We start from the raw sequence: 23,913 nt of genomic DNA, 5'->3' as shown, positions 1-23,913 counted from the left end.
TTTCCACCCTCATCCCCAGGGCCTCCCTGGATGCTGTTCACGGGGTGTTGTAAAGCCGCTCTGTGGCCACACTGCGGGCCACAGTGAGACGAGGTTGGCTGCTAGGTGCAGAGCCAGGGCAGCAGCTAAGCCCGCAGAGAGGGAGATGGACGTGTAATACACTGTCCACGGGGCCCTGAGGGTAAGGACCATGCAAGCAACTGCAACACGAAGTTTGCTCGTCTGTGAATTTCCCAGACATGCTCCCATCTCCGTTCTCCTTTCAGCTTGCTCATGTCCACTCGCTTCCCAGTTCAAGCATTCTGTCTTCTGGGATATGGCCCAGCCCACAGCTCAACCTGGGTTCCCACCTTCCGGCTTCCACAGCCCCATCTCTTCCTTCTTTCCCAGCATCCTGATGTCTCTGGCTCACCCAACACCCTGCATCCCACAGAGGTGTGACCGTCTTCTCCCTGTCTGTCCACATGATGGGCACCGAAGGGTTGGGCCTGTCCCCCTGCCTCCTTTCTTTTTTTTTTTTTTAAAGATTTTTATTTATTGATTTGACAGAGAGAGACAGCCAGCGAGAGAGGGAACACAGGCAGGGGGAGTGGGAGAGGAAGAAGCAGGCTCCCAGTGGAGAAGCCTGATGTGGGGCTCGATCCCAGGACTCTGGGATCACGCCCTGAGCCAAAGGCAGATGCTCAATGACTAAGCCACCCAGGCGCCCCCCCCCCGCCTCCTTTCTAAGGAGAGGAATGAGCTCATCCCAGGGGTACAGGCTTTCACCACACCCCACGGCCTGGCCAAAGTAATTGAGCTATTTGGCTTGGGGTCCTCAAATCGCCATTCGTTCCTTTGTTCAATTCATTCAACAAATGTGAGGCTCGCTGTGTGCGGGGCATTGTGTGCCGCGTTTGGGGTAGAGAAGTCAACGAGTCCGTCCTGCCCTCTGTGGAAGTGCTAGAATGTCCAAAGCATGGACAGGTAAGGATGTCGACTGTGGCATAGTGCCCAATAGCTGGATTGGGAGGCAGATAAGAAACCAGATTCCCAGCTCTGCCCCACTTCGCTAGCAGATGACATGGAGTCAGTCACTTACTCCACGCCCCAGGGTCCTCATCTGTAACGATGAGAAGACTGGCTGAGCCACCACCTTCAGTAGGACCTGAGGCACACCTTTTGCTTCCTGAGGGAGTTGCAGCCAGCCAGCCACCAGGAGAGATGGGCCCGTGGCATAGAAAGGCCAGGAGGTGACTGTCAGGTTAGCCCCCAGAGGCTGCCCCATTGACCGCCCCCCCCCCCCACCTAACTGAGTAGGACACCTACATCGGGTGTGGAGGTGAGTCGCCCAGAGTCCCACCACTCGCTGGCAGCCATTTAGATCACAAAGTGGGCAGAAAGCCACTGCTACTCAGGACAGGGACTAATGGCAGGGGACCTCACCCATCCCTGTGCCATAGCACCTATCTGCAGAAGGGGCTCCGGGGAATGGCCGCAAGCATGGAGAGGACCCCAGAACTTCACTGAATGACTCACTCTTTACAACCCAGGAACCCACCAGCAATCCTGAGGGGTCACGCAAACAAATGATGTCTCAGACGTAGGAAGGGCTGTGCCCAAGGTCTCACGGCGAGAAAGTCACAGAGCCAGGAAAGGATTTTTTTTTTCTCTCCTATTCCCAACTCCTTGGTCCTCAAGGTCACTTGACAGCCACCAGCAGGGCAGGCACTGAGGAGGGGCTGGAGGCAACAGCATGGCCTTTATCCACAAGTAGGTAGCACTGAGATGGAAATGTTAGCAGAAGCCAGCCCTGCATGCCCAATGTAGCATTTCAGCCCTTGGGGAGGGAGCTTCAGGGAGAATTTGAACCCCTTTGGAATGTTCATTTAGTGCCCCAGAGACCTGCATCTTTTGTCTGGTTTTTTCCTTCCTCCCTCCCTTTTTTTCCATCTGTCTTTTTACTCTCTGGTCTTTCTTCTGGACGCCTCCTTCTCCCTTCCCTTTGCCCTCCACGCCCTGCAGAGGTCACTGCTGGGTGTGGCATTGCCGCCCTCCAGCCTCCAGGAGGCCCAACTGGCCTCCCACATTTCCTTCTGCCCCCTTCACTTTCACAGGTAAGCAGAGAGAGGAAGGAAAAAGGATATTTCCGGGGAAAAAAATGTTCTTTCCCAGAAGTTGGGGTTTAGAGTTCAAGAAGGTTTTACTGAAATTTTTAAGGAACTAGAGAAAAATCTTCCCTATTTGCCTGGTGTGTTTTGTTTGCCTTTCTGTTTGCCGTAAGAAGGGTCTGTCAATGGGAATAGCATACAAATGAAATATAGACATTTTCTAAGTCAACCAACTTGTGTGTAATATACAATTAAATAAGATAGGAAGTCCTCGGAAAATGTAAATATTTCCAAACTAACCAAACTGGAGAATCATGAAAACTATACATTGAGGTGTTTCTAATCTACCTCAAAATTTACCTTTCTGTCCCCAAAGCATACTTTTTCCTCTTAACATGACTCTTCTCAAATCTGTCACCTCTGCATAAGACAACAGAAGAGTGGAAGAGTCTCCCTTTCCTGCAGGTGGCCGCATGCCCCGCATCAGGCTGCCATGCGCTGCGTTTGGAAACCAAGGGGTTTGTATGACAGCCCTTCTGGTAAACTGCACCTTTGATAAGAGTTTTGTGGGCCCCACTCATTTTTGAAACAGGTGCTTCCTGTAACAGTGATCATGTCTATCAGCAGAGGCTCAGCTCACATGTACTACTTTGCAAATCTTTGCTGAGTGAACGATGAGGGAGTATCCACCCAGGAAAGCCTAGGCAGACAGAATCCGTGGCCTGGCATTGTCCCTCTGTCCTGTGAAGCCTACCCACGAGTCATTCCACAGTCCCAGGACTTTCATGAGAGCCCTGCTTGTGTGGTGTGGCTCCATTTCGGAGAACCCCAATCTTCAAGTTCCCTGGGTGTCCATTTCCCTAACTTACAGGTGTGTCTCAGGCCATCTTTGTCTAATTCAGAAAGCCAGGCTGCATCCAGAAAGGGCTGCCCTGAAATGTGCAATGGGAGCGACCCAGGACAGGTCCGTTGTGAGGATACCTGTCCAAGGGAAGCACCCGGCCAAGGAGCTAACAGGGACCCTGGTTTACCAAGCATGCACTTAGGTACAGGTCATCGTGCCAAGTGTTCCATGTCCGTGATCTCACCAAATCCCTATCTGTGAGGTATGTCTGATTGTGCCTTTTATAGATGGGCCGAATTGAAGCTCAGAGCCCTTGCTGAGACTTTCTAGCAGAATGGCCAACTAGATCACAAAGGGCCTCTGATCACAAGAAATATCAAGGAGTATGGGGAAGCCTGATTCCAGAAGCAAGGATGAAGCCAGAAGCTAAAGCAGTGATACTGAAATGAGCTCCATGTCTGGGGAAGGACACAGAGAAAATCAGAATTAGAGTGGGGGGTGGGGAAGTGAGTGCTGTGATGGAGGTCACCCAGGGAGCCGGAAGGGCACGGAAGGGTGGTATTTCAGCAAGACTAGTAAATTCATGTTTTCCGCTTAAGAGACAGTTCCCAAAAGTCTTTTCAGGACTCAAAGAACCCTTCATACTTCAGAAAGAACTCGGCTCAGATTCCAAGTCAGCTCCTTCTCTGACTACGAGAACTTGACCAAGTTACTCTACGACTTTGAGCCTCCAGTTCCCTCTCCCTAAAATGAGGGTGATGGGGCGCCTGGGCAGCTCAGTCAGTTGAGCGTCCAGCTCTTGATTTCAGCTCTGGTCATGAGCTCAGGGTCATGAGATCGAGCCCTGCAGCGGGCTCCACACTCAGCAGGGAGTCTGCTCAAGATTCTCTCTCTCTCTCAAATAAATAAATACATCTTTTTAAAAAAATAAAATAAAGCAAAACGAGGGTGATGGTGACAACAGTGGCTACTTAACAGAGCTGGGAAGGTTCCACGACTCATCCCTTGTCAAGCATTTAGCACGATGCCTGTGACCATCATCATCATTTAATATAATAGTAATAATAATAACTATAATGGCTAACCTTCCCCCAGGACTAGAGAACAGGAAGCAGTTCTTCCAAGATGCCACAGAGCAGAGTGTTTATAAAGAGGTAAAAGGCTGGCTTCCAGGGTCTGCTTCAGTGGTAAACAAGAGCGGGCAATAGCTAATAAAATTTCAAATTAGCCATGACTTTTCACGGCCCTTCAATTGTGCTAGCTGATTTAATGGTCAGCGTCCCTGCTCGCTGGGATTGAATAATGGAGCATTTCTGCAGAGTTATGGATGCGGCAGCTGAATCTGTCATGCTAACATCAATAGCAGAATGCAAATAACCCACGGCTCGGGCTGTAATTATGTATTTAAGTGATGTCTGACAGGGGCAGCACGAGGATGTGTGATGGAGCCTGCCGTCTGCCACAGAAGACAGGTGCTTCGCCAGGTAGTTAGTGGGTCATCCGGGAGCTGGGACAGGAGCCACGAGTTAGGACCCAGGACAGTGCTGGGGTCAGAGGAGGCCTTTCCTCCACATCTCACGATGTATCTGGGAGGTGAGCAGACAAAGGACAAATGGCCCTACACTTTGGTGAGCCACGTTGTAGACTCAGGGACAGGAAGGGGAAGTACCCCTTAGCAAGTGCTTACTCTGTGTCCAGTACTCTGCTAGGTTTGCGGATATTACTATGTTTTGTATTTATGTCACAAATACTTACGCGACACTTTTATAATCCCCTTGTAAGACACGTGGGAAACAGAGGCCAGAGGGTTGAAGTAACTTGCCCAAGGTCACAAGTTTCAGAGCCAGGATTTGACCCCAGACAATCTGGGTTCTGGAGTGTCGGCTGTTTACGCTGCGCTGTCCTCACGGAAGTCATAGAGCCTTGAATGCCGCGCAGAAGTAGGCAAGAAAGACAAGGGATTTTCATCCCTAATTTACCAAGGGAAGAAAACCTGAACTTCAAGGAGGTCAAGTGGCTTCCCTGAGGCCGCAGTACGTCTGAGGCTAGTAAGGGGTCTTAGGGGGCTGCCTGTGTGGATGGGGCACCGAATCTAGCCAGTGCTGTGCCCTGCCCTGGTGGGCGGCTTCTGTGTTATAAACCTAGGGAGACAGAAGTGAGGGAGGCATGTCAATGATGAGGAGACTGGGGCTCGGAGAGTAAGAGCAGGCACTCGTCCACGGGCATTCTAGGGGCAGTTCTGGGCCCTGGACCTCAGCCGGAGCCTCGGGGGTGCTCCCAACATCCACGCTGTTGAGTTGAACTGAACGAAGATAGTGGTGTTCTGGCTTTTATGGACTGTCATTTGGTTTCATCCCCTGAGTCATTTGTCAATTCATTCAGTTCTCGTTCATGTATTTACTTCACAGTCATGTTTTAAACACTTGGACTAAGTACTGGGGACACGACAGAGGTCACCAGAATAAGATCTAGGTCTCCAGGATGGTGGGGAGGCTCGCCCAAAGTCTCACAGCTAATAAGCAAGAGAGGCAGAATTTGAACCCAGAGGAACACATGCCCTTAAACTGTTTTCTGCAACAAAGCACACAGATTGTCACCCGGGGCTGTCCCCGTACCCCCTCCCCCACCCCGTAGGGAGTATGCTCGAATCCATGGGTGTGCTATCCATTTTAAGCTATGCTATTGGGTGTGTGTAAAAGCACTAATGCCACCAAAACTCTGGTCTGCTGGCATTTCTTTCTCTGTACTTTGGGAAGCTGGGAGCGGTACTATAGCTTTCAGTCCTGAAGAAATCCATCCATGTGGTGGAGAGGATTCCCTGCTAGTGGTGCGTTGGTCAGCGAGGACCCCACCCCCCAGCCCCCACCGGCAGAAAGCAGAGCCGGGCCTCCCTGTACCTGCACAGCAGCTGGCAGCAATGCCGGCAGTCACAGTGCCCCTTCCTCACCCCCAAAGCCAGTCAGTCGGGCTCTTACTGCTCTTAACCCTTGAACACCCCTCCAGACCATCCACTTCTTCCCGCCTCCACTGTTCCTGCTCTGTCTGATCTCTAGTGCCCCGTGCAAGCTCAGAAACACCCTGGCCACCGCGGAGCCCCCAGCTGCCACTCTGGGCCAGCTTCAGTCCCCACTCCTGCGTACAGGAGAGCTTCTTTCAGTGATGTAGACCAGGCAATGTCAACCCTGCTTTAAACCTCCCGGGAGCTCCCACCGTCCCCGTTGTGGGGCTGAAATGCAAACTCCCTGAGCTGGCCCGTGTCCCGGCCAGCTTCTGCGTCCACCAGCAATGACAGTCTCTTCTTGTCCGCGTCCCTCACCTTCTGAGTTGAGTTTAGCAACTCCAACGTTCCGTATATTCTCCTACCCCGGGCCCTCATAGAATGCCCTCTATGTCTTTGGAAAGAAACAGAAGCACCTATCCCCCTGTGCCTTGGCTAATGTCAGGTCCTTAATCAAGTGTCTCGGTGAGTGGAAACGTAGGGAAGTGAATGAAGGCATTGGACAGACACGGCTGGTGGATCGTAGCGGTATGAACTTTATGCTCTCTCACCCCTGCAGATGGCTTGATGGACTGCATGGACCCTGATTGCTGCCTCCAGCCCCTCTGCCATGTCAGCCCTCTGTGCCTGGGCTCCCCCGACCCTCTGGACATCATCCAAGAGACACAGGCCCCCGTGTCCCAGCAGAATCTGCACTCCTTCTACGAGCGTATCAAGTTCCTTGTGGGCAGGGACAGCACACACGTCATTCCCGGGGAGAACCCCTTTGACGGAGGGTGAGTCTGCTGGGCCCCGGCCCCGGCCGTGGCTCTCTGTGGGAGAACTGAATCACCTCTAGGGCCACATTTGGGGCGGTGGGGGTGGGAGGAAGCCAGAAGGGTGGGCATCAAGGCTCTTGATGGAATGTCGCGGGAGGCAGAGAAGCAGCCTCAGGTGCCCACACTTAGAAAACTGCTATCCCAGGCATTTGGAATTTTAATGAGCAAAGTTTTGTTGTTCCCACTGGGTGATAGATGGAGAGAGTGAGAAATCAAAGGTCCAAGGGGACTCTTGGATCAATACCTTCTTTGCAGTCGGCTGTTACTGGTTCTGCGGTCTCCAGATGAGCGGAAACGCTTTAACACTGTTCACCCTCAGAGCCGATGTCCAGAAGACAGTGGGGGGTGGGGTGCAGCTGCTGGCCCCCCAGGCCATCTGTCCGTGCATTCTCTCACAAGTGTTCAGTTGTGTCTGTCACCCACTGGACAGTTGTTCACTGAGATTCACTCTGTGCCAGGTCCTGTGCTGGAATCACAGGGGTGACTAGGACACGGTCTCTGCTTGTGGGTCACTCCCAGTCTACTGAGAGGACAAAAAAGACCTCCAGGGTGATCCACCAGACCTGTGCCCCCAGGGTACTCTGGAATGTCGAGGAGGTGCTCCTGGGGAGGGGAAAACTGTGACTTAAGAACAGTCTTAAAGATGAGAAATGGTTCACTCAGCCAGGGAGGGGAGGGTGTTCCCAGGAGAGGGAACAGCTTGTGCAAAGACCAGGGGCCAGCAAGGATACAGGAGCCAGCAAAGTGCCGCTCTCTATTCTCTGCTCCCCAGATCAGGCTCTGGGAACCAGGCAGAGGATCCAAGAGTGACTTGTAATCATTTCTTCTGAATGTCTTCCCATGTAGGGAGGCCTCTTATATGCAGAGCGTTCTCTAAAAGTCAGCACAGTTCAGTTCAGCAGTTAGAGATTTCGTCCCTTCTGTGTCCATGACTTCTGTGCCAGAGAGTTCCTGCCCCGCGGGGACAACGGGGTTATGGTAAGGGGTGGGAAGGGTGAAGGCCAAGTTCTGTTGAAAGGGGGAGGTCAGCAGGGCTTAGGCATCCATTGGGCCTGAGGAATGCAGGAGAGTCTCTCACTCTGAGGCCTTGGGAGATGGTGTTGCCTTCACCGGGTTGAGGATCTGAGAGCAGCAGCACAGTTGGGAGCAAGGTGAGGACCTCCACCCTGCACGGTAAGGGCGAGGAGGGGAGATTTTGTAGTTCATAAGCAATTCTGGAGCTCACACAGAGGTTAGAGGTGTTGACTTGGGAGCCTTCAACAAGCAAGCAGGAGTCGGAACCAGGAGCACACACCAGTTTGCTCAAGGAGAATGTGTGAGGGGAGAAGGGCTGGGCCCTCAGAAGGAGCCGCCTGTGGGAGACGATGTTGTCCTCTCTAGAGCATAACCGGGAATCCAAGGAGAAGGCCTCCCTGTTGGGCCAGGATGGAGCCCAGGTTCTGGGCTTCACACCACAGACTGTGGGATCCAGAGCACCCACCTCCCACGACCCCAGTCCCGCCCCACAAGGAGCAAGGACAGGACAGGGAAAGTGAAATGGGGGAGTCCTCTGAGCCCAGCGGGAGGGGCATAACAGGTGTGTAAAATCTTTCACACTCTAACCTTTTTAGAGATGAAAGTGCTTTGTAGTCCAAATCTTTCAACTCACCTCAAGAATATTGAGAACCTCAGAGGCTAAATGGCCTTCACAGATTCACAGGCCAGTCAGTGGCAGAGACAGGAGCAGAACTAGAGAGAGGAAACCCTATTCATTTATCTTGGTCAGAAATGCTGCTTTTGGCTCTGGGTAGGAAGCTTCCTGCTCTTTTATTCAATTGTGTGACTTTGTATGCGTGCGGGCCTTTCTGTGCCATACGTTCTTTTTAATCAACTGGAGATAGGCATGTTATTCCCACCAAGTGGACTGTTCCTTGCTCAGCCTCGCTTTACTAGACCCATTATGGGATCCAATCAGGGTTCTGGCTGGTTGGCTGCACGTGGCCATTCTGCCTAAGGAAGGCCTTTACCGTGCCGCCGTGATGAGTGCCAGCAGGGACCACGTCCCCTGCATGTCTCCTGGTGACCCACCAAAGCCTGCTGTTTACATGCCACGGATCCCTGGGGGACCCACACAGGCTTTCGGGAATGTGGCTCCAGCAGGTCAGACTTGCTTAAGGAGCCTGTCAAGCAGGGAACTTGAGAAAACCGTACCAGGAGAAATGGATCTCTCGGCAGAAGGGAAGAGTATAGGCCTCGGAGTGAGGCCAGCTTGTGTTTCCCATCCTGGCTCTGCCACTACCAGATACGTGGCTCTGGGCAAGTGGCTTAATATAATACATATGTAAATGTCTTGTCAACCCTCTAAACTGAGTCCTCCAGGAAAGGACTGCATCTTCCTCATTTGAGCACTTAGTAAATGCTCAAAACAGATATGCATACGGATTACCTTGAACAATGAAGAAATGGAAGGGAGGGAGGGAGGAAGGATGGATGGATACATTATCTATTTTATACTGAGGATTCAGAGTCCAGGGAGGTTAAATCATCTGCTAAAAATCATATTACAGAGGAGTAGCAGAGGCAGGAGGAGAAGTCGGCTCCCAGATCATTGTTTATGTATCTGTCACCTTCAGTTAAACGACAGATGCTTTGAAAGCAGAGACCGTTTATCTCTCCAAACCTACCACACTTAGGGCAAGGCCTGGAATATGGTGTTCACTCAACAAATAAATGGATAACAGAAGCTTCTCAATGTTACTGCAAAAATTCCTTTCACCTAACATGTGCCCGAACCATTATGTCCCTGCTCCTTGCTCGTCTAGATTCAGAAGAAACAGTGGTCTATCACTACAGAGTATCCCCAAACAGATGTTTACGTACAAAAAGCCCAAGGGACCAGAAACCTGGAAACAGGAGGCATCAAATGCTGTTCTCGTTGGGCTGCCCACGGGGTGTCCGTGGTCTTGATCTGGGTCCGCAGACCGGTGCTTTTTTGCATAGTTGGCATAAAGCGGAATCCGTTACCAGGTTTGGGTTGTGGCCTTCCTTCCTCTCATACGAAAGAATGTGGCTTCATGGAAAATGCCCAGAGTTTGAATCTTGGCTTTACCTCCCACCAGCTCTGTGTGACCTCAGAGGAAGTGATTTAAGCTTTGTGCCTGGGCCTCCAATTATAAATGGGCGGTAACAATGACTATTTCACGAATGCCGTTGAAAAGGTTAACTGAAATAAAGCACCTAGCACAGGGCTTGGTACTTAGGTGGTCAGTAAATGGTAGCTTTTACAGCAGCAGCATGGCCTAGTGAAAATAACAAAGCTTTGGGACCAGACAACTGGATTTATTTTTTTTAATTTAATTTTATTTTATTTAAATTCAATTAGCTGACATATAATGTATTATTAGTTTCAGGGATAGATTTCAGCGATTCATCAGTCTTATATAACACCCAGTGCTCATTACATCACGTGCCCTGGGTGGTGTCCATCACCCAGTTACCCCATCCCCCCACCACCCTCCCCTCCACCAACCCTCAGTTTGTTTCCTATGATTAAGAGTGTCTTACGATTAGTCTCCCTCTCTGATTTCATCTTGTTTTATTTTTCCCTCCCTTCCCCTATGCTCCTCTGTTTTGTTTCTTAAGTTCTTGCATACGAGCAAGATCATATGTATTTGTCTTTCTCTGATTTACTTCTTTGGTTTAGCATAATACCCTCTAGTTCCATCCACGTCATTGCAAATGGCAAGATGTCATTTTTTTTGATGGCTGAGTAATATTCCATTATATATATATACCACTTCTTCTTTATCCATTCATCTCAGACAACTGGATTTGAAGTCTTTTGCATCCACTTTCTACCTGTTCAACCTTGGGAAAATTCCTTAACCTCTTTGAGCTCCAATTTCCTTATCTGTAAGAACGGGGTAATGTCTACTTTGCAGACTTGCCATGAGAATTAAATAAAAAAAAAACAAAGTACATAAAGTCATCACCTAGTACTAGCCACACAAAAAATGCCTGCTAATTCGATGACGATGATGGTGATGACGGAGAAGATGATGGTGGTGTGGTGGTGATGATGACGTTGTTAAAAAGAACTTCTAACTCCTTTTTAATTGGAAGTGTAACTTGATAGCAACCTGTCCTCCAGGGAAGTCTGGCAGCCACTGAGAGAAGAGCCAGGTTTAGACTGTTGAATTCTTACTTGAGGAGAGGAAAAAGCAGCATTCTGCCAGCCAGCTGTCAGCTGGGGGCCTTGTTAGGGAGGCATCCATGGCCCTTCCCCAGAGACTGGGGTTTCTGATGGCAGGAGGACCGGACTTGGTACCTGTGCCTGACAGAAAACCCCACATTCTCCTGCACCCCGGATGCTGTGACACAACTTGCAGCGTCCGCACGGGAGCCCATTTAACAGGCTTCACGATGCAGGCTGTCACCCAGAGACCCGGCAGCTTTTCTGAGCCCAGCGAGGATGGGCAGCCTCAGAGGTGCCTTCCCGCACGCCGCAGGCTCCCAGCTGTGTGTCTGACTCAGGGGGCTCACGGGTAGCGTGCTGGGACCACGGGACAAGGTGGACTGACTGCAGCGCCCTTCTGTGGGGAAAGCAAGGGGCTGTCTGCAGAACACTTTTCTTCAGAGGCCTGACCCCAGGGCTGAGGTGAAGAAGCAGGAGGCTCTCCAGATCCACAGAGGACACCAGGAGTTCTATGGGGAGTTCCTTACGATTCTGTGCAGCGCCCCGGCTGGCGCCAAAGGTCCTGGAGTGCTTTAGGACATGAGGGCCCCGCCAAGCATCGTAGGCTCTAGGCTGGGCTGGACTCCTCGGAGGAGAGCACAGAGATTGACTCAGAACCGAAGCAGAAGGACTTGGAGAAGGACTTGGAGAAGGACTTGGAGAAGGACGGCCTCACTGGGGAACCCTGACTGGCTCATCTGTGTCCCCAGAGCCCAGCACGATGCCTGGCCCACAGCAGGTGTACCATGCAGGTTTAACGAGTGCACTAGCTCTGTCTGACATTCTGCCCCTGCCATCCTCACCTCCACATAGGTGGTAGAGACGTGAACGACTTCTGCTGATCTAACACAGGCCTAAAGGGGGAGGGGACAGAGCAGGCAGGAGAGCCACCATCACCAGATCAGGTGACTTGGATACCATCTTTACTTCCCAGTCTGGAGGCCTAGCCTCCGTCTGCTCAGTGGAACGCCCGTCCCTCACCTGGAGTCATGGGGAAAATACAAGGTACAGTGCCCTCGGAGTGGGAAGGAAGGGGCTGCTCAGGTCTATAGGCGGCAGATGGATCCCCAACAGCCATCCATAAAAGGAGGACGGATAACAGGACCCAGGCTCTAAAGCTTGGGATCAGACAGTTGGGAAAGAGAGGGAAGCATGAGACATTTCCTCTCCAGAGAGCCCTCAAGGTTGCTCTGTCCCTATGACACAATTTGGGTCCATCTCTTCTCTCGGGAAGGACGGGCTGGACACAGGGTAGACAGATCCCTACAGTGAATAGTTGTGGACTGCCAATGCCAGAGCGTAGGAAGAGGTTCTGACAAAAGAACCACCCCCGAGTTATTTGTGTATCAGCTCAGAGTAGGTCTGAGGATGCTATGGGTGAGAGAAATGTGATGTTGTCAAGTCTTTCTGGGCCCCTGTAAGCATAATAGTTTATCAATTCACTCAGACGAGAAAGTTGGGTGTGGACAGACTGCTATGAAAGTCAGCTGATGGGACACACTGAGCCCAAAGAGAAAAGACTTGAGAGTCAGGGGACTTAGGAAAAGGAGGGGGGACGGGTGACCAGAGCATTTGTCCCAAAGGAGGCAGAGGATCGTGTGCTGTGGGGAGGCTCAGATCCTCTGGGGAGCAGAGACCGGCCAGGCAGACAAGCTCTGTTTGGTACATACTGCTCTGCAAGGCCTGCAAGCAGACATGCATCTGTACCCACTTACCTGAGGGTTCTTCGCGTGCCCCAGGCTTTGATGGTCATTGAACCCCTAGTGCCAAGCAGAGAGGTTGGCACAGACTGAGCCACACGGATGGCAGAATGAATCAGTGAATCACCCAGTCAGCCAGTGCCGAGTGCCTGAAGAGAGGTGGAGACGAAGTGTCCCGAGAGTTCAAGAGCATGGCCGTCACTCCCACTGCACACCTCAGGGGCTGCCTCTGGCACCTCTCTGTGTCTCCAGCACCCAGCACACGCCAGGCGCAGAGGAGCCACCAGTATATGTTTGTTTTTGAAAAGCAATGAGCAAGCCAACAAGGGAACTCGTGAGTGGAGACTTCCGGTGGGGCATGGCCTTCGGCCTGAGACAAAGATTTCAGTGAGGATGGCGGGCCAAGAAAACATTAGTTCTCCCGCTTCTGGGCCCAACAACCCATTAGTGCGTCATGGAATCAAAGTAGCGAGTCGAAACGATTTTTTTTAGAAAGCAGTCAGTTTAAATGGAATGCGGTGCAGTGGAATGGGAAGGTATCAGAGCAGCTGCGTGGAAAGGATATGCACTGCACGAACGTGGTTGGTGGTCTGCGCACCTGCACCCGTGCTACTGAACAAGCTCCATCGCTCAGTGTTGGTTTCAGTAGAACGAGACTTAAAAATGTCTTCTAGACTGAGGAACTGGCATGACTTTCCGGGACAATCAGAGAATTGAGAGAATTTTAATGTGGCTGGAGCATAATTATGGTGATACTGTTTTCCAAATCAAAAGTCGAGAGCCATGCTCTAACATGTGAAATCAAGATGGTCTCAGGAAGTCTGGGGGACACGATCCTCATGTGCAGAGGGGGCCTGCGGGAGAGGGAAGAACGTAGGGGTAGTTTGGGCAGGAACCGAGAAATATCATCCCTCGCCTGTTCGCTAACCAGAGGCGTTTGTCGTCTCCGTTAGGACTTAAAACTGGCTACAAAGAGAAATGAAGTAACCTTGATGCCGAGACGCAGTGTAAGTCTTGAGAATTTCCTTCAGATCCTTCTATAAAGACACAAAGTTTCCAGGAATTTTGAAAGCAAGGGTTTCCAAGAGGAAAAAGTAACGGAAAGGGGGGAGAAAAGATCACAGATGCGCTGGGATCTTTCATCAGCGCACCGCAGCTATAAAGCCGCGTGCGAGTGTCCGCGGCGGAGCAGTTACAGAGAGACCCTGGCGTGCCACCACACCCGCGTCCCCAGCCCCGGGCCTTCGACAGCCCTCGCAGAGCCCTCGGAGAGGCTGAGCGGCAGAGACCATCTAATGGAGCTTCCTGACAGCTGGCCTCCGAGTGAATTTATTATTGAATTACGTTCCTGCGTTTCAGGACAAGCTGCGCTGACAGGCTACCCCATCAGTGTAAGAAAAGGGGGGCAGGGAGAAAGACAGTGATAAATTACCCTGACGGAAGATGGAAGAAGGTAAAGATCCTGCTTCCTCCAAAATGTCAGCCATTATATATTATTCATGTTGGTTTTTTAAAAAGTCCTCCCCACATTGAAATGAATGTTTATGATGATAAAGCCACTAGGTGAATTGAATTCAGGACGCAGGCGGCAGCTTCTCACATCACCCTGATGAGCAGCTGGCAACCCCTCCTGTGCCACTTGATCATCCCTTTATTGATTTCAAAACCAAATTACGATCTCAGTTTGCTTGGTAGCATGAGCGTGTTCCCAGCTGTCTGTCACGGGAAGCGTTAGCCGGGGACGCTGTGCTGAAGCCGGAACCACTCGGGGCATTCGGGGAGAGGGCCTGCATTCAAGCCGTTGGGCAAATGAGAGCCGATGACCTTGGGGGAGCCAGGCCCCATGTCCTCAAACGTAATGTGGGGCTACCCATTCCCACCCTGCAGGTTGTTTGGAAGAGTAAATGAGATTAAATACCCGAAAGCCTGCTGGCCGGCACGTAGCGCACATTCAGTAAAAACACCTACCATTTACAGAGGATGTTCCATGTGTCAGCATCGTTTGAAATGCTTTGTAGGTTTTCCTAAGTAGTAACACCTTTACATCTCCCCCCAAACCATATGACCTGGGGATTTCATCACCCTTCTTTTACAGATGGGAAACTGAGGCACAGAGAAGTTGAGTAACCTGGTCAAAGACATAGGGCTCATAAGTGGCAGAGCCAGCATTTTTAAAAATATTTTTTAAAGATTTATTTGCTTATTTTAGAGAGCGAGCATGCATGAGCAGGGGAGGGGCGGAGGGAGAGGGAGAGAGAAAGAGAAGCAGACTCCCCGCTGAGCACAGAGCCCCAATGCAGGGCTTGATCCCACCACCCGGAGATCAGGACCTGAGCTGAAATCAAGAGTCGGACTGACAGAACCACGCAGGTGCCCAACAGAGCCAGCATTTGAAGCTGAACCAATTGCCACTAGAGCCCATGTGCCAAGCCTCTGTGCTCTGCTTTGTCCTTTATATTCCCATCCCTGCATCTTCGGTTTGGAAATCTGTACAGCATGATGCTGCTACAGCTCTGCAACCCCAGCTGGTCCTGATGTTCTATCGAATTCTGCCCGACGTGATGTAAAGCTAATGCGCAGTAGGTCTCAGTGCATCAGAGCCCCAGCGTCAGAGGCAGGTAGCCTGGGCCTGCATCCTCGCCTCACCCTTTGCTCGCTCTTGTGACCTTGGACAAGTCTCACTCTGTGCCTCATTTTTGCCATCTGCCATATGAGGATAATAATCCACGCCTCCTGGGGCTGTCTGAGGATGAAATGAGATGTAAAACACTTGTGCGTCAGGGCAGTATGCATTCAGTAAGTGTCAGCGGCCCTGTCACTAACAGCAAGAGTTAGCGTGAGCATTAGCAAGGACATTAGTGTTTTTATAGGTTTTAGTGTCACTACGAGAACCAGGAGAATCTTAGCCAGAAGCATTAGTGCCGTTAGGGAACTGATGCCGATGCCCCAGCCCCGTGTCAGGTGAATGGACCATGAGATCATCAGCTCTTTGTGGTAGAAGAGGAAACTTTGAGGTCAGAGAAAGCTCTTGGCTCAGCAAAGTAGTAGCAGGACTCTCCCAAGTCCTGGAGAACCTGGGGTCCTGAGTGAGGGCTCTCTCAAGCAGTAATTCCCGTGTTTGTAAGTCAGGGACTTAGCCGACCCTGATAAATTTCAAGCGATGAGAAGTAAAAATACGGGAAAGCCAAGCATCACATTACTACTACTGGCCTCAATGAAGTGCTTCAGGTCAGGACTCAGCAAACAGCTCTGCAGAGAGTCTAACCAGCTCTTCAGTCTGATCCTGGAAGCATCAAGAGTTGGCTCTGAGTGAACCCCACGGTGATGGGCTATGATGTGGACAGATGCTACCTCTGGACGGTGTTCTGACAAAAGAAAGATATGTGCCCGGTGCCTTCCCTGCCTCTGCCTCCTCCTCCCACCCCTATAGGGCCCTGTGGGTCCACCTGCAGGCGTCTAGAACCAACCCCAATCTGAAGAGAAGGCTTCGAGCAGCCCCAGCTGCTCAGCCTCAGGTCCTTCAACTGCTCTGCTCAGGACCTGGGCTTTACTACCTGGTAACACATGGGACCTCCACATCCAGGCTGCCCGTGCGAGCCCCCTCATCATGGCTGTGCCCCGTCAGATCCTCCTGCCCTGTCCCTTGTATGAGCTGGACTTTCTGCAGGCCCTTTTTTGCATCTCTGCTCAGCATTGTCCCGAGCTCAGAAAGTGGGTCTAATTGTGGTCCATCCTTGTGTCCCCTTTCTGAGCAAAGCAAGAGAGTCTCCCTTTTCCAGGTAAAAGCGGGGCCTGTCCTGTGCTCTGACAGGAAGACAGGACACACGGTCATGGAATGGACTGTACACTGAGATACTGTACCTGGAGTCACGCTTTAGTAGAGCTGCCTCGAGTTTTTCTAACAGCACAAACCATCTCCTGAGAATTCTTCTCAGAAGCAAGCCTCTGGCTACATAGCACAGAGAACAGCCTATCTGGACATGCCGCACACCTTCTGTGTCCATGTCCCCAGTGTTTCCAAGTCCTAGGCAGGAGCCTTTCTCCTCCAAAACGATCTCTCCTGGCCGACCACTCTCAGTCCTGCTTCTCCTTTGCCACAATCAATGGATTCATTTCTCTGATATATAGTGTTATGAACAGTCAAGGGCTCTGCTCTTGTGTTAACTTTGTTGACCAGGAGAAAGTATTCCAGAGGGTTCCTGTGGGAGATGACTCAGCCCAAAGCAATAGCATTCAGTGGCCAGGTTGCCCACAGGCTTGGGTGATCTGACCTGTGGCCTGGGAGCTCATTCTCCCTGAGTATCTGAAGGACGCAACAGCTACATGAAGCTAGGAGGTCACAGAGTGGTGGCTTCTGAGCTCAGCAGACTCAGCAGATACAGCCTGAGGGCCCAGGAGACACTAGCAGCCGCCAGGCCATCTTGTCATTCGACGCCCCCAGGTGATGTCAGGGTACCATAACAGCCCTGTCAGTGCCCTAGCTTTGATGTATGTTAGAGGGGATCCCCACCCAGCCTCAGAGATCACATACCTCACCTGTAAACGAGGGGGTTGGATTCAGTCACCCCCAGGACACTTCTAGCTTAAAAATTAAACTTCTCCCATTAATCGGAAGAAGATTGTGGATTTTTCCCTCTATCTTCCCAGACATATACAAGTAGTCTGAGAGGAAAAGCTTTTTCTGAATGATCTGGAGTACTTCCCTGTGATGTTTATTCCACATACCCAGCAAGTGATCTGGAAGCCTCTGGTAGAGTCTAAACAGAACCCAATTCCAGTCGGAAGAACAAAAGTCAGGGTATATGGGCAGAGCCTGGAGCTCAGCTATAAGAGTAGGAAAGTTTGTGTGTCATACTGGAATGACTTGGTGGGCAGCTCCCCTTTTTATCCTGTACTGGTTTTACTTCTAGATACAAGGATTTTTAAAAAGTTAAATTGTATTCATTCCAGAATGTGAGCTACTCAGACCAGGGGGTTGTGTCTGATTTATTGTTATTTAACTGCTCAGAATATAATAGGAAATAAGACAGAAACTACAGGCACTGCCCTCCTGTAGTTTCCATAAGTAAATAAGAAAATGGATGAATAAATATCTTCCCCACTGCCCAGCACTGTGTGTAGTACATAGTAGGTGCTTGATTAAAGTTCCAATAACTGAACCGTATTCTCATTTACCAGGCCTCTGTCTGCATTTCTCTTCCCTTTGGGCTGATTGTAATAACTATATTGATTTTTTTTTTTGCTTTCATCATTTTCATCCACTCGTTTATGTGATATTCATCGATTTCTTTCCTCAACATTTACTGAACGCATCCTATGGACCCAGTCCTGTGCTGAGGACTGGAGTTACAAAGGTGGAAAGAACATGGTTGTTACCCTCAAATAATTCACAATCTAGAAGAGAAGAGGAGATGTTTGAACTAATGAGTACACTTTAGTGGGATAAGTATATTGTGCTGTGTCCACCAACGGAGGGAGTGACTTCTTTGTACCAAGGAGATCAGAAAGCACTTCGCTGAGAGGCAGGCCTTAAAGGAGAGGTTAGTAGGAATGAGAAAGACATTTGAGGTAGGCGAACTAGCAGAGGCAAAGGCAGAGAGGCATGGAAATGCATGCCAAGACAAGGATATGAGAAGTAATTTAATATAGCAGCAACAGAGGGTACGAGAATGGAAAAATGGGATGTAACCTGCAGAGGCCAGCAGGGGCCAGATTCTGAAAGGTCTTATATGCCAAGAAGAAGAGTTTGGACTTCGTCTGGAGACTGTGGGATACTGCAGAACTGACGTATGCAGCACGGAGTCCCTGGTGATATGGTCAAAGAACAGTGATAAAGTTTGGACAGTTGGGGAGCTCTTAGCTTTGCAAGGTGCCTCAAGAGATCTGGTCCAATTGCCTGCCCACCAGTAAGTCAGGAACATTAAAAGTTAAGTGACTAGATCCAATTCTGTTGGTTTGGGCCTAAGGTCATTTGAAAAAAAAACAGGAAGCAGCTTTGGAATGAGTTAAAAACAATGAAGCACAACTAGAAGTTGACTTCTGAATATAATAATATGGAGCATATTCAAGATTCTTTCATAAGAAAAAATCACAAACACACACCATTGTAACTACAGTGCAGTGCAGTGGTCCCGAGCGGGGTGCTCAGGGCGGTCCATGAGGAACAGGGAGAAAATATTAGAGCATCCACATTTACTTTTGATCTTAAAAAATAAGAAGGACAAATGTTTTACTCATGTGGAACACTAGTTTTTCACTGATTTGCTCCCTTGGTCCCAATGTTAGTTGGTAACAAGATGATCTTAGAGAGACAGTGGACCTTTTGCTGGTTTAATCCTATTGTATTACAATATGACTACTGTGTGTGCATGTGTGTGTGTCTGTGTGCGTGTGTGTGAAAAATCTAGTTTAACTAAACTTAGATATAAAATGGCGCGGTGCTTGTAAAGTAGCTACAGATCAAACACAACAGTGTGGGTCCAAGCAAATGAGAATGGCAGAGCTGGTACCTCTAGTAGAGTGTTCGTCCACTCCACCATGAAGATAAACCAATAATGATCATTTTCAACCGATCTAACAGAAAAGATAACCAAGATTCAAAATTTTCAAGAATCTAAAAATGTCAATTCGAAGATTCAACATTATCAAGAAGCCTATTTGAAATACAGGCACACCTCAGAGATACTGCTGGTTCAGTTCCAGACCACTGCAAGAGAGTGAATATTACGCTAAAGGAAGTCAAGTGACTTCTTGGGTTTCCCAGTGCATATAAAACTTATGTTTACATTATATTGTAGACTATTAAGTGTGCAATATAATTATGTCTGAAAAACAATGTATATACCTTAATTTAAAAATACTGTATTGCTAAAGAATGCTAACCATCGCTTTTCGTGAATCATAATTTTTTTGCTGGTCAAGGGTCTTAGCTTGGATGTTGATGGCTGCTGACTGATCGGGGTGGTGGTCACTGACTGTTGGGGCAGCTGGGGCAGTTTCTTAAAATAAGACAAGAATGAAGTTTGCTGTATTGATTGACTCTTCCTTTCATGAACAATTTCTCTGTAACATGTGATGCTGTTTGATAAGCATTTTACCCACAGTAGAACTTCTTTCAAAATTGGAGTCAATCCTCTCAAACTTGCCACTGCTTTATTAACTTGGTTTATGTCATATTCTAAATCCTTTGTGTCATTTCAACAACCCTCATAGCATCTTCACCAGGCGTAGATTCCTTCTCAAGAAACCACTTTCATTGCTCATCCATGAGAAGCAACTCCTCACCCATTCAAGTTTTAAAAATCATGAGATTGTGGCAATTCAGTCACGTCTTCAGGCTCCACTTGTGATTCTAGTTCTCGTGCTGTTTCCACCACATCTGCAGTTACTGCCTCCACTGAGGTCTTGAACCCCTCACAGTCACCCATGAGGGCTGGAATCCACTTCTTCCACATTCCTGTTCATGTTGATATTTTGACCTCTTCCCATAAATCACGAATATTCTTCATGGCATCTAGAACAATGAATCCTTTCCAGAAGGTTTTCAATTTACTTTGTCCCGACCCGTGAGAGGAATTGCTATCTATGGCAGCTATAGCCTTATGAAACATATTTCTTAAATAATGAGACTTGAAAGTCAGAATGACTCCTCGATCCATGGGCTGCAGGATGGATGTTGTATTAACAGGCATGAAAACAACATTCATCTTGTACATCTCCATGAGAGCTCTCAGGTGACCAGGTGCATTGTCAATGAGCAGTGATATTTTGAAAGGAATCTGTTTTTCTGAGCAGTAGGTCTCAGTAGAGGGTTTAAAATATTCAATAAACCATGTTGTAAACAGATGTGCTGTCTTCCAGCCTTTGCTGCTCCATTCATGGAGCACAGGCAGAGTGATTTAGTGTAATTCTTAAGGGCCCTAGGATTCTCAGGGTGGAAATGAGCACTGGCTTCAACATCAAGTCATTAGCTGCATTCGCCCCTAACAAGAGAGTCACCCTGTCCTTTGAAGCTTTGAAGCCTGACAGTGACTTCTCCTCTCAAGCTATGGAAGTCTTAGATGGCATCTTCTTCCAATAGAAGGGTTATTTCATCTACATTGAAAATCTATCATTGAGTGTAGCCACCGTCATGAATTACCTCAGCTGAATCTTCTGGATAATTTGCTGCAGCTTCTCCATCAGCACTTGCTGCTTCATCTTGTACTTTTATGTTATGGAGATGGCTTCTTTCCCTAAATTGCATGAACCGAACTCTGCTAGATTCAGACTTGTCTTCGGCAGCTTCCTTACCTCTCTCAGCCTTCATAGAATTGGAGAGAGTTAGGACCTTGCTCTGGATTAGGCTTTGGCTTGGTTTGTTCTGTTGTCGTAATGTTGTGGCTGGCTTGGTCTTGTATCCAGACCTCTCAGACTTTCTCCATACCAGCAGTAAGTCTGCTGTGCTTATCATTCGTGCGTTCACTGGAGTAGCACTTCTAATTTCCTTCAAGAACTTTTCCTTTGCTAACTTGGCTAACTGTTGCAAGGGCCTAGCTTCCAGCCTACCTCAGCCTTCACTACATGCCTTCCTCACTGAGTTTAATCATTTCTAGCTTTTGATTTAAAGTGCTGGAATGCTTAGGAGCCATTGTAGGGTTATTAATGGGCCTAATTTCAATACCATCGTGTCTCAGCAAACAGGGAAGCCTGAGAAGAGAGAAAGAGACAGGGAACAGCTGGTGGAGTGGTCAGAACACATGCATTTACCAATGAAGTTCACCATCTTACGTGGGCATGGTTCATGGCTCCCCAAAATAATGACAGTAGTAACATCGAAGTTCACTGATCACAGATAATCAGAACAAATATAATAATAATGAAAAAGTTTGAAATGTTGCAAGAATTAGCAGAATGTGACACAGAGACATGAAGTAAACAAATGCTATTGGGAAAATGGCGCCAGTAGACCCGCTTGACACCGGGTTGCCACAACCCTTCCATTTGTAAACACACACTGTCTGTGAAGTGCAAGAAAACCGAGTATGCATGCGTGCATTTTTATCCATTAAACCTTGCACCAAATGCATATGATTCTTTCCAGTGTTAGCTAATTATGGCCGCACAGGTGTATGTTACTACTAAATAAAAGTACATCCAGAGAGCCTGATCAGACATGATGACAGAAAAGGTGTATAATGAAGAAGTTATACGAGCCTGCTCTGGTGATATCAACTCTGATTTTTAAGGCAGCGCAAACAAATTGAGATTCTCCATTGCTTAGGTGTGTATCTGTGCCAAAGGGTAAGTAGTTTGAGAGGTGAAATGACTTTCCCGAGGTCTCGTGGATAATGAGTGGTCCTTAATTGGAATCCTGGCTCTCCAGCAACTTACAAGAATGGGCAAGTCTGTTCCCTGTCGAGACCTTATTTTCTCACCTCCACAATGAGAAGTAGGAAAGTTTAGGAAGGGCTCTTCTAACATGTCATGACCTGGTGGGTTCCCAAGAATACGTGTATGGATGGAAGACATCAGGCTAGAAAAGCTGGTTAAGGAAACTGAGGCAGCTCACTGAGGTGGAGAGCCAGAAAGAGAGGACAGTGGAACAGCTGGTGTGGCCAGGCTAGAAGGAAGGTCTTGGAGGCCACAGTGAGGACAGGGTCAGGCTTTGACGGGAACCCCCTTGCTGGGGGTCGTTTGATAGGCCATGGAGAGGGCTTCTCATGTGAGTCCAAGTGAGGTTCTTACAAGACGTTGAGTAAAGTCTAGTAGATGCTGGAAAGATCCCCAGTCAATCAGCATGAGTTAGCAGAAAACAGCTTAAGGATCTGTGTAAGTCAGGCATATAAAATCTATTTAAAGTATGTAATGCAAAGGAGTGATTTGCATAAACAAGGGTGGCACAGAGTAACCAATACTTTAAATCAGAGAAAAGCAAAAGTTCCTTTTTGCCACCTAGATCCCAAGTGATGATTCCATTCTCCTGAATACCAGTTTCAGTAGCTATTTTCAGTTAAAATCTAAAAAGTTAAAGCTGCAGCTTTTCCCCCTTCACCTGCCTTTATCTGCTTCTGTAATGTGCACTGAATAACAAATCTAACTTAATTCCTGGCATTCACTGTTCAAAGTCTTCAAAAAAAGAAGTGCAGACAAGGAGGCTATCAGTTCCAAGTGGTAGGGCTGCAAGCTGAGGTGGGGTGGGTCCCCCAGGGGAAGGAACCGAGGCTTGGGATGCCATGTGGACTGACCAGCTAGAACCGGCCAGCCCCTCCAGCCCTCTGTTCCTTGGCCAAATCCCTAGCAAGGTCATGTGGCTCCGTGTTCTTGGGCATCGCCCCCACCTTCAGCTACAGAAACATCAGTTCTTTATTCATCCAGTAAATAATGTATCAAGAGCTTGCTCTGTGTTCTGCATTCAGATTTCAGAGCAAACACCTATTTTGGTGGAGGCATTCTTCTGCCCGCTTAAAAATGAGCGTCACTCGTGCTCAATGCCAGAAATATAGCAGTGAAGGGGATGTGGCGCCTGTCTTCAAGGAGCTCATGGTCTGTCGGGGAAGAAGATTGTCCCCGTGGCATGACAGCACTGAGGTGTTACAGAGGCAGGCCAGAAGGGTGGGGGTGGGGGCTAGCACTTGGTGAATGCTCCACGTGGGTCCTGAGGGTAAGCAGCTGGTTTTCCGGTGAACAGGACAGGTGGAAGTTTCCATAGAGAGGGAACAGCCCAGGGATACATGTAAGTATTGGGTGAGCTCCATGAAGATTCTGAAACAAGGTGGAATAGAGCTACTGAGTTAGATTGTGTAGCCCTATATTAAAACCATTATACATTCTTAAACACGTATTGGATTTTATTTGACACCAGGATGGGAAAAATTTCAGCCTGGATAGACAGTTGAATGGCGGTCCAGAGAGGTCAGATGATTCCCCAAAGTCATACCGTTAGTTCCCAGAGTTGGAACTAGGGACTGATTCCCTGCCCAGGGCACTTCCCATCACACCCCCACCCCACCTCTCCCTGACTGACACTTGAGGGTCATTTCTTATTTGCTTGATTGTGTTTTGAGGTGTTCTTGTCTCCCCAACAGTTTGCTCTCTTGACCCCAAACCTGGCCACTGTCCTTGGGAGGCGTCAGGCAGATCTCCGTCCTCAGTGGCGTCAGTAGGGGCATCTCAGTCAGGCCCTGAGTGTGGGATTGGACTAATACCAGCATGTGTGATGCGCCCCTCCCCCCTTGGCCTGGCACGAGCGCTCCTTCCTGGCAGAGTTCA

The 23,913-nt window shown here is 49.1% G+C and overlaps 1 protein-coding gene across 4 annotated transcripts in view; it reads left to right on the top strand.

Moving 5' to 3' along the window:
* The window catches only part of TENM4 (teneurin transmembrane protein 4), a 718,843-nt gene that overhangs the window by 617,018 nt on the left and 77,912 nt on the right, over positions 1-23,913 (top strand). For all 4 annotated transcript variants that reach the window (XM_087868192.1, XM_087868189.1, XM_087868191.1 and 1 more), the window contains one exon: positions 6,492-6,708. In XM_087868192.1, coding sequence (XP_087724318.1) covers positions 6,492-6,708 — 217 coding nt within the window. The remainder of the gene's footprint in view (positions 1-6,491; positions 6,709-23,913) is intronic.

The sequence above is a fragment of the Ursus americanus genome, chromosome 16 (genome assembly GCF_024610735.1).
Source record: "Ursus americanus isolate L20-20 chromosome 16, mUrsAme1.1.p, whole genome shotgun sequence".
NCBI classification, from domain to species: Eukaryota; Metazoa; Chordata; class Mammalia; order Carnivora; family Ursidae; genus Ursus; species Ursus americanus.
Note: the sequence above shows the minus strand (reverse complement) of the source record. Positions and strands in the feature narration are given on the sequence as shown.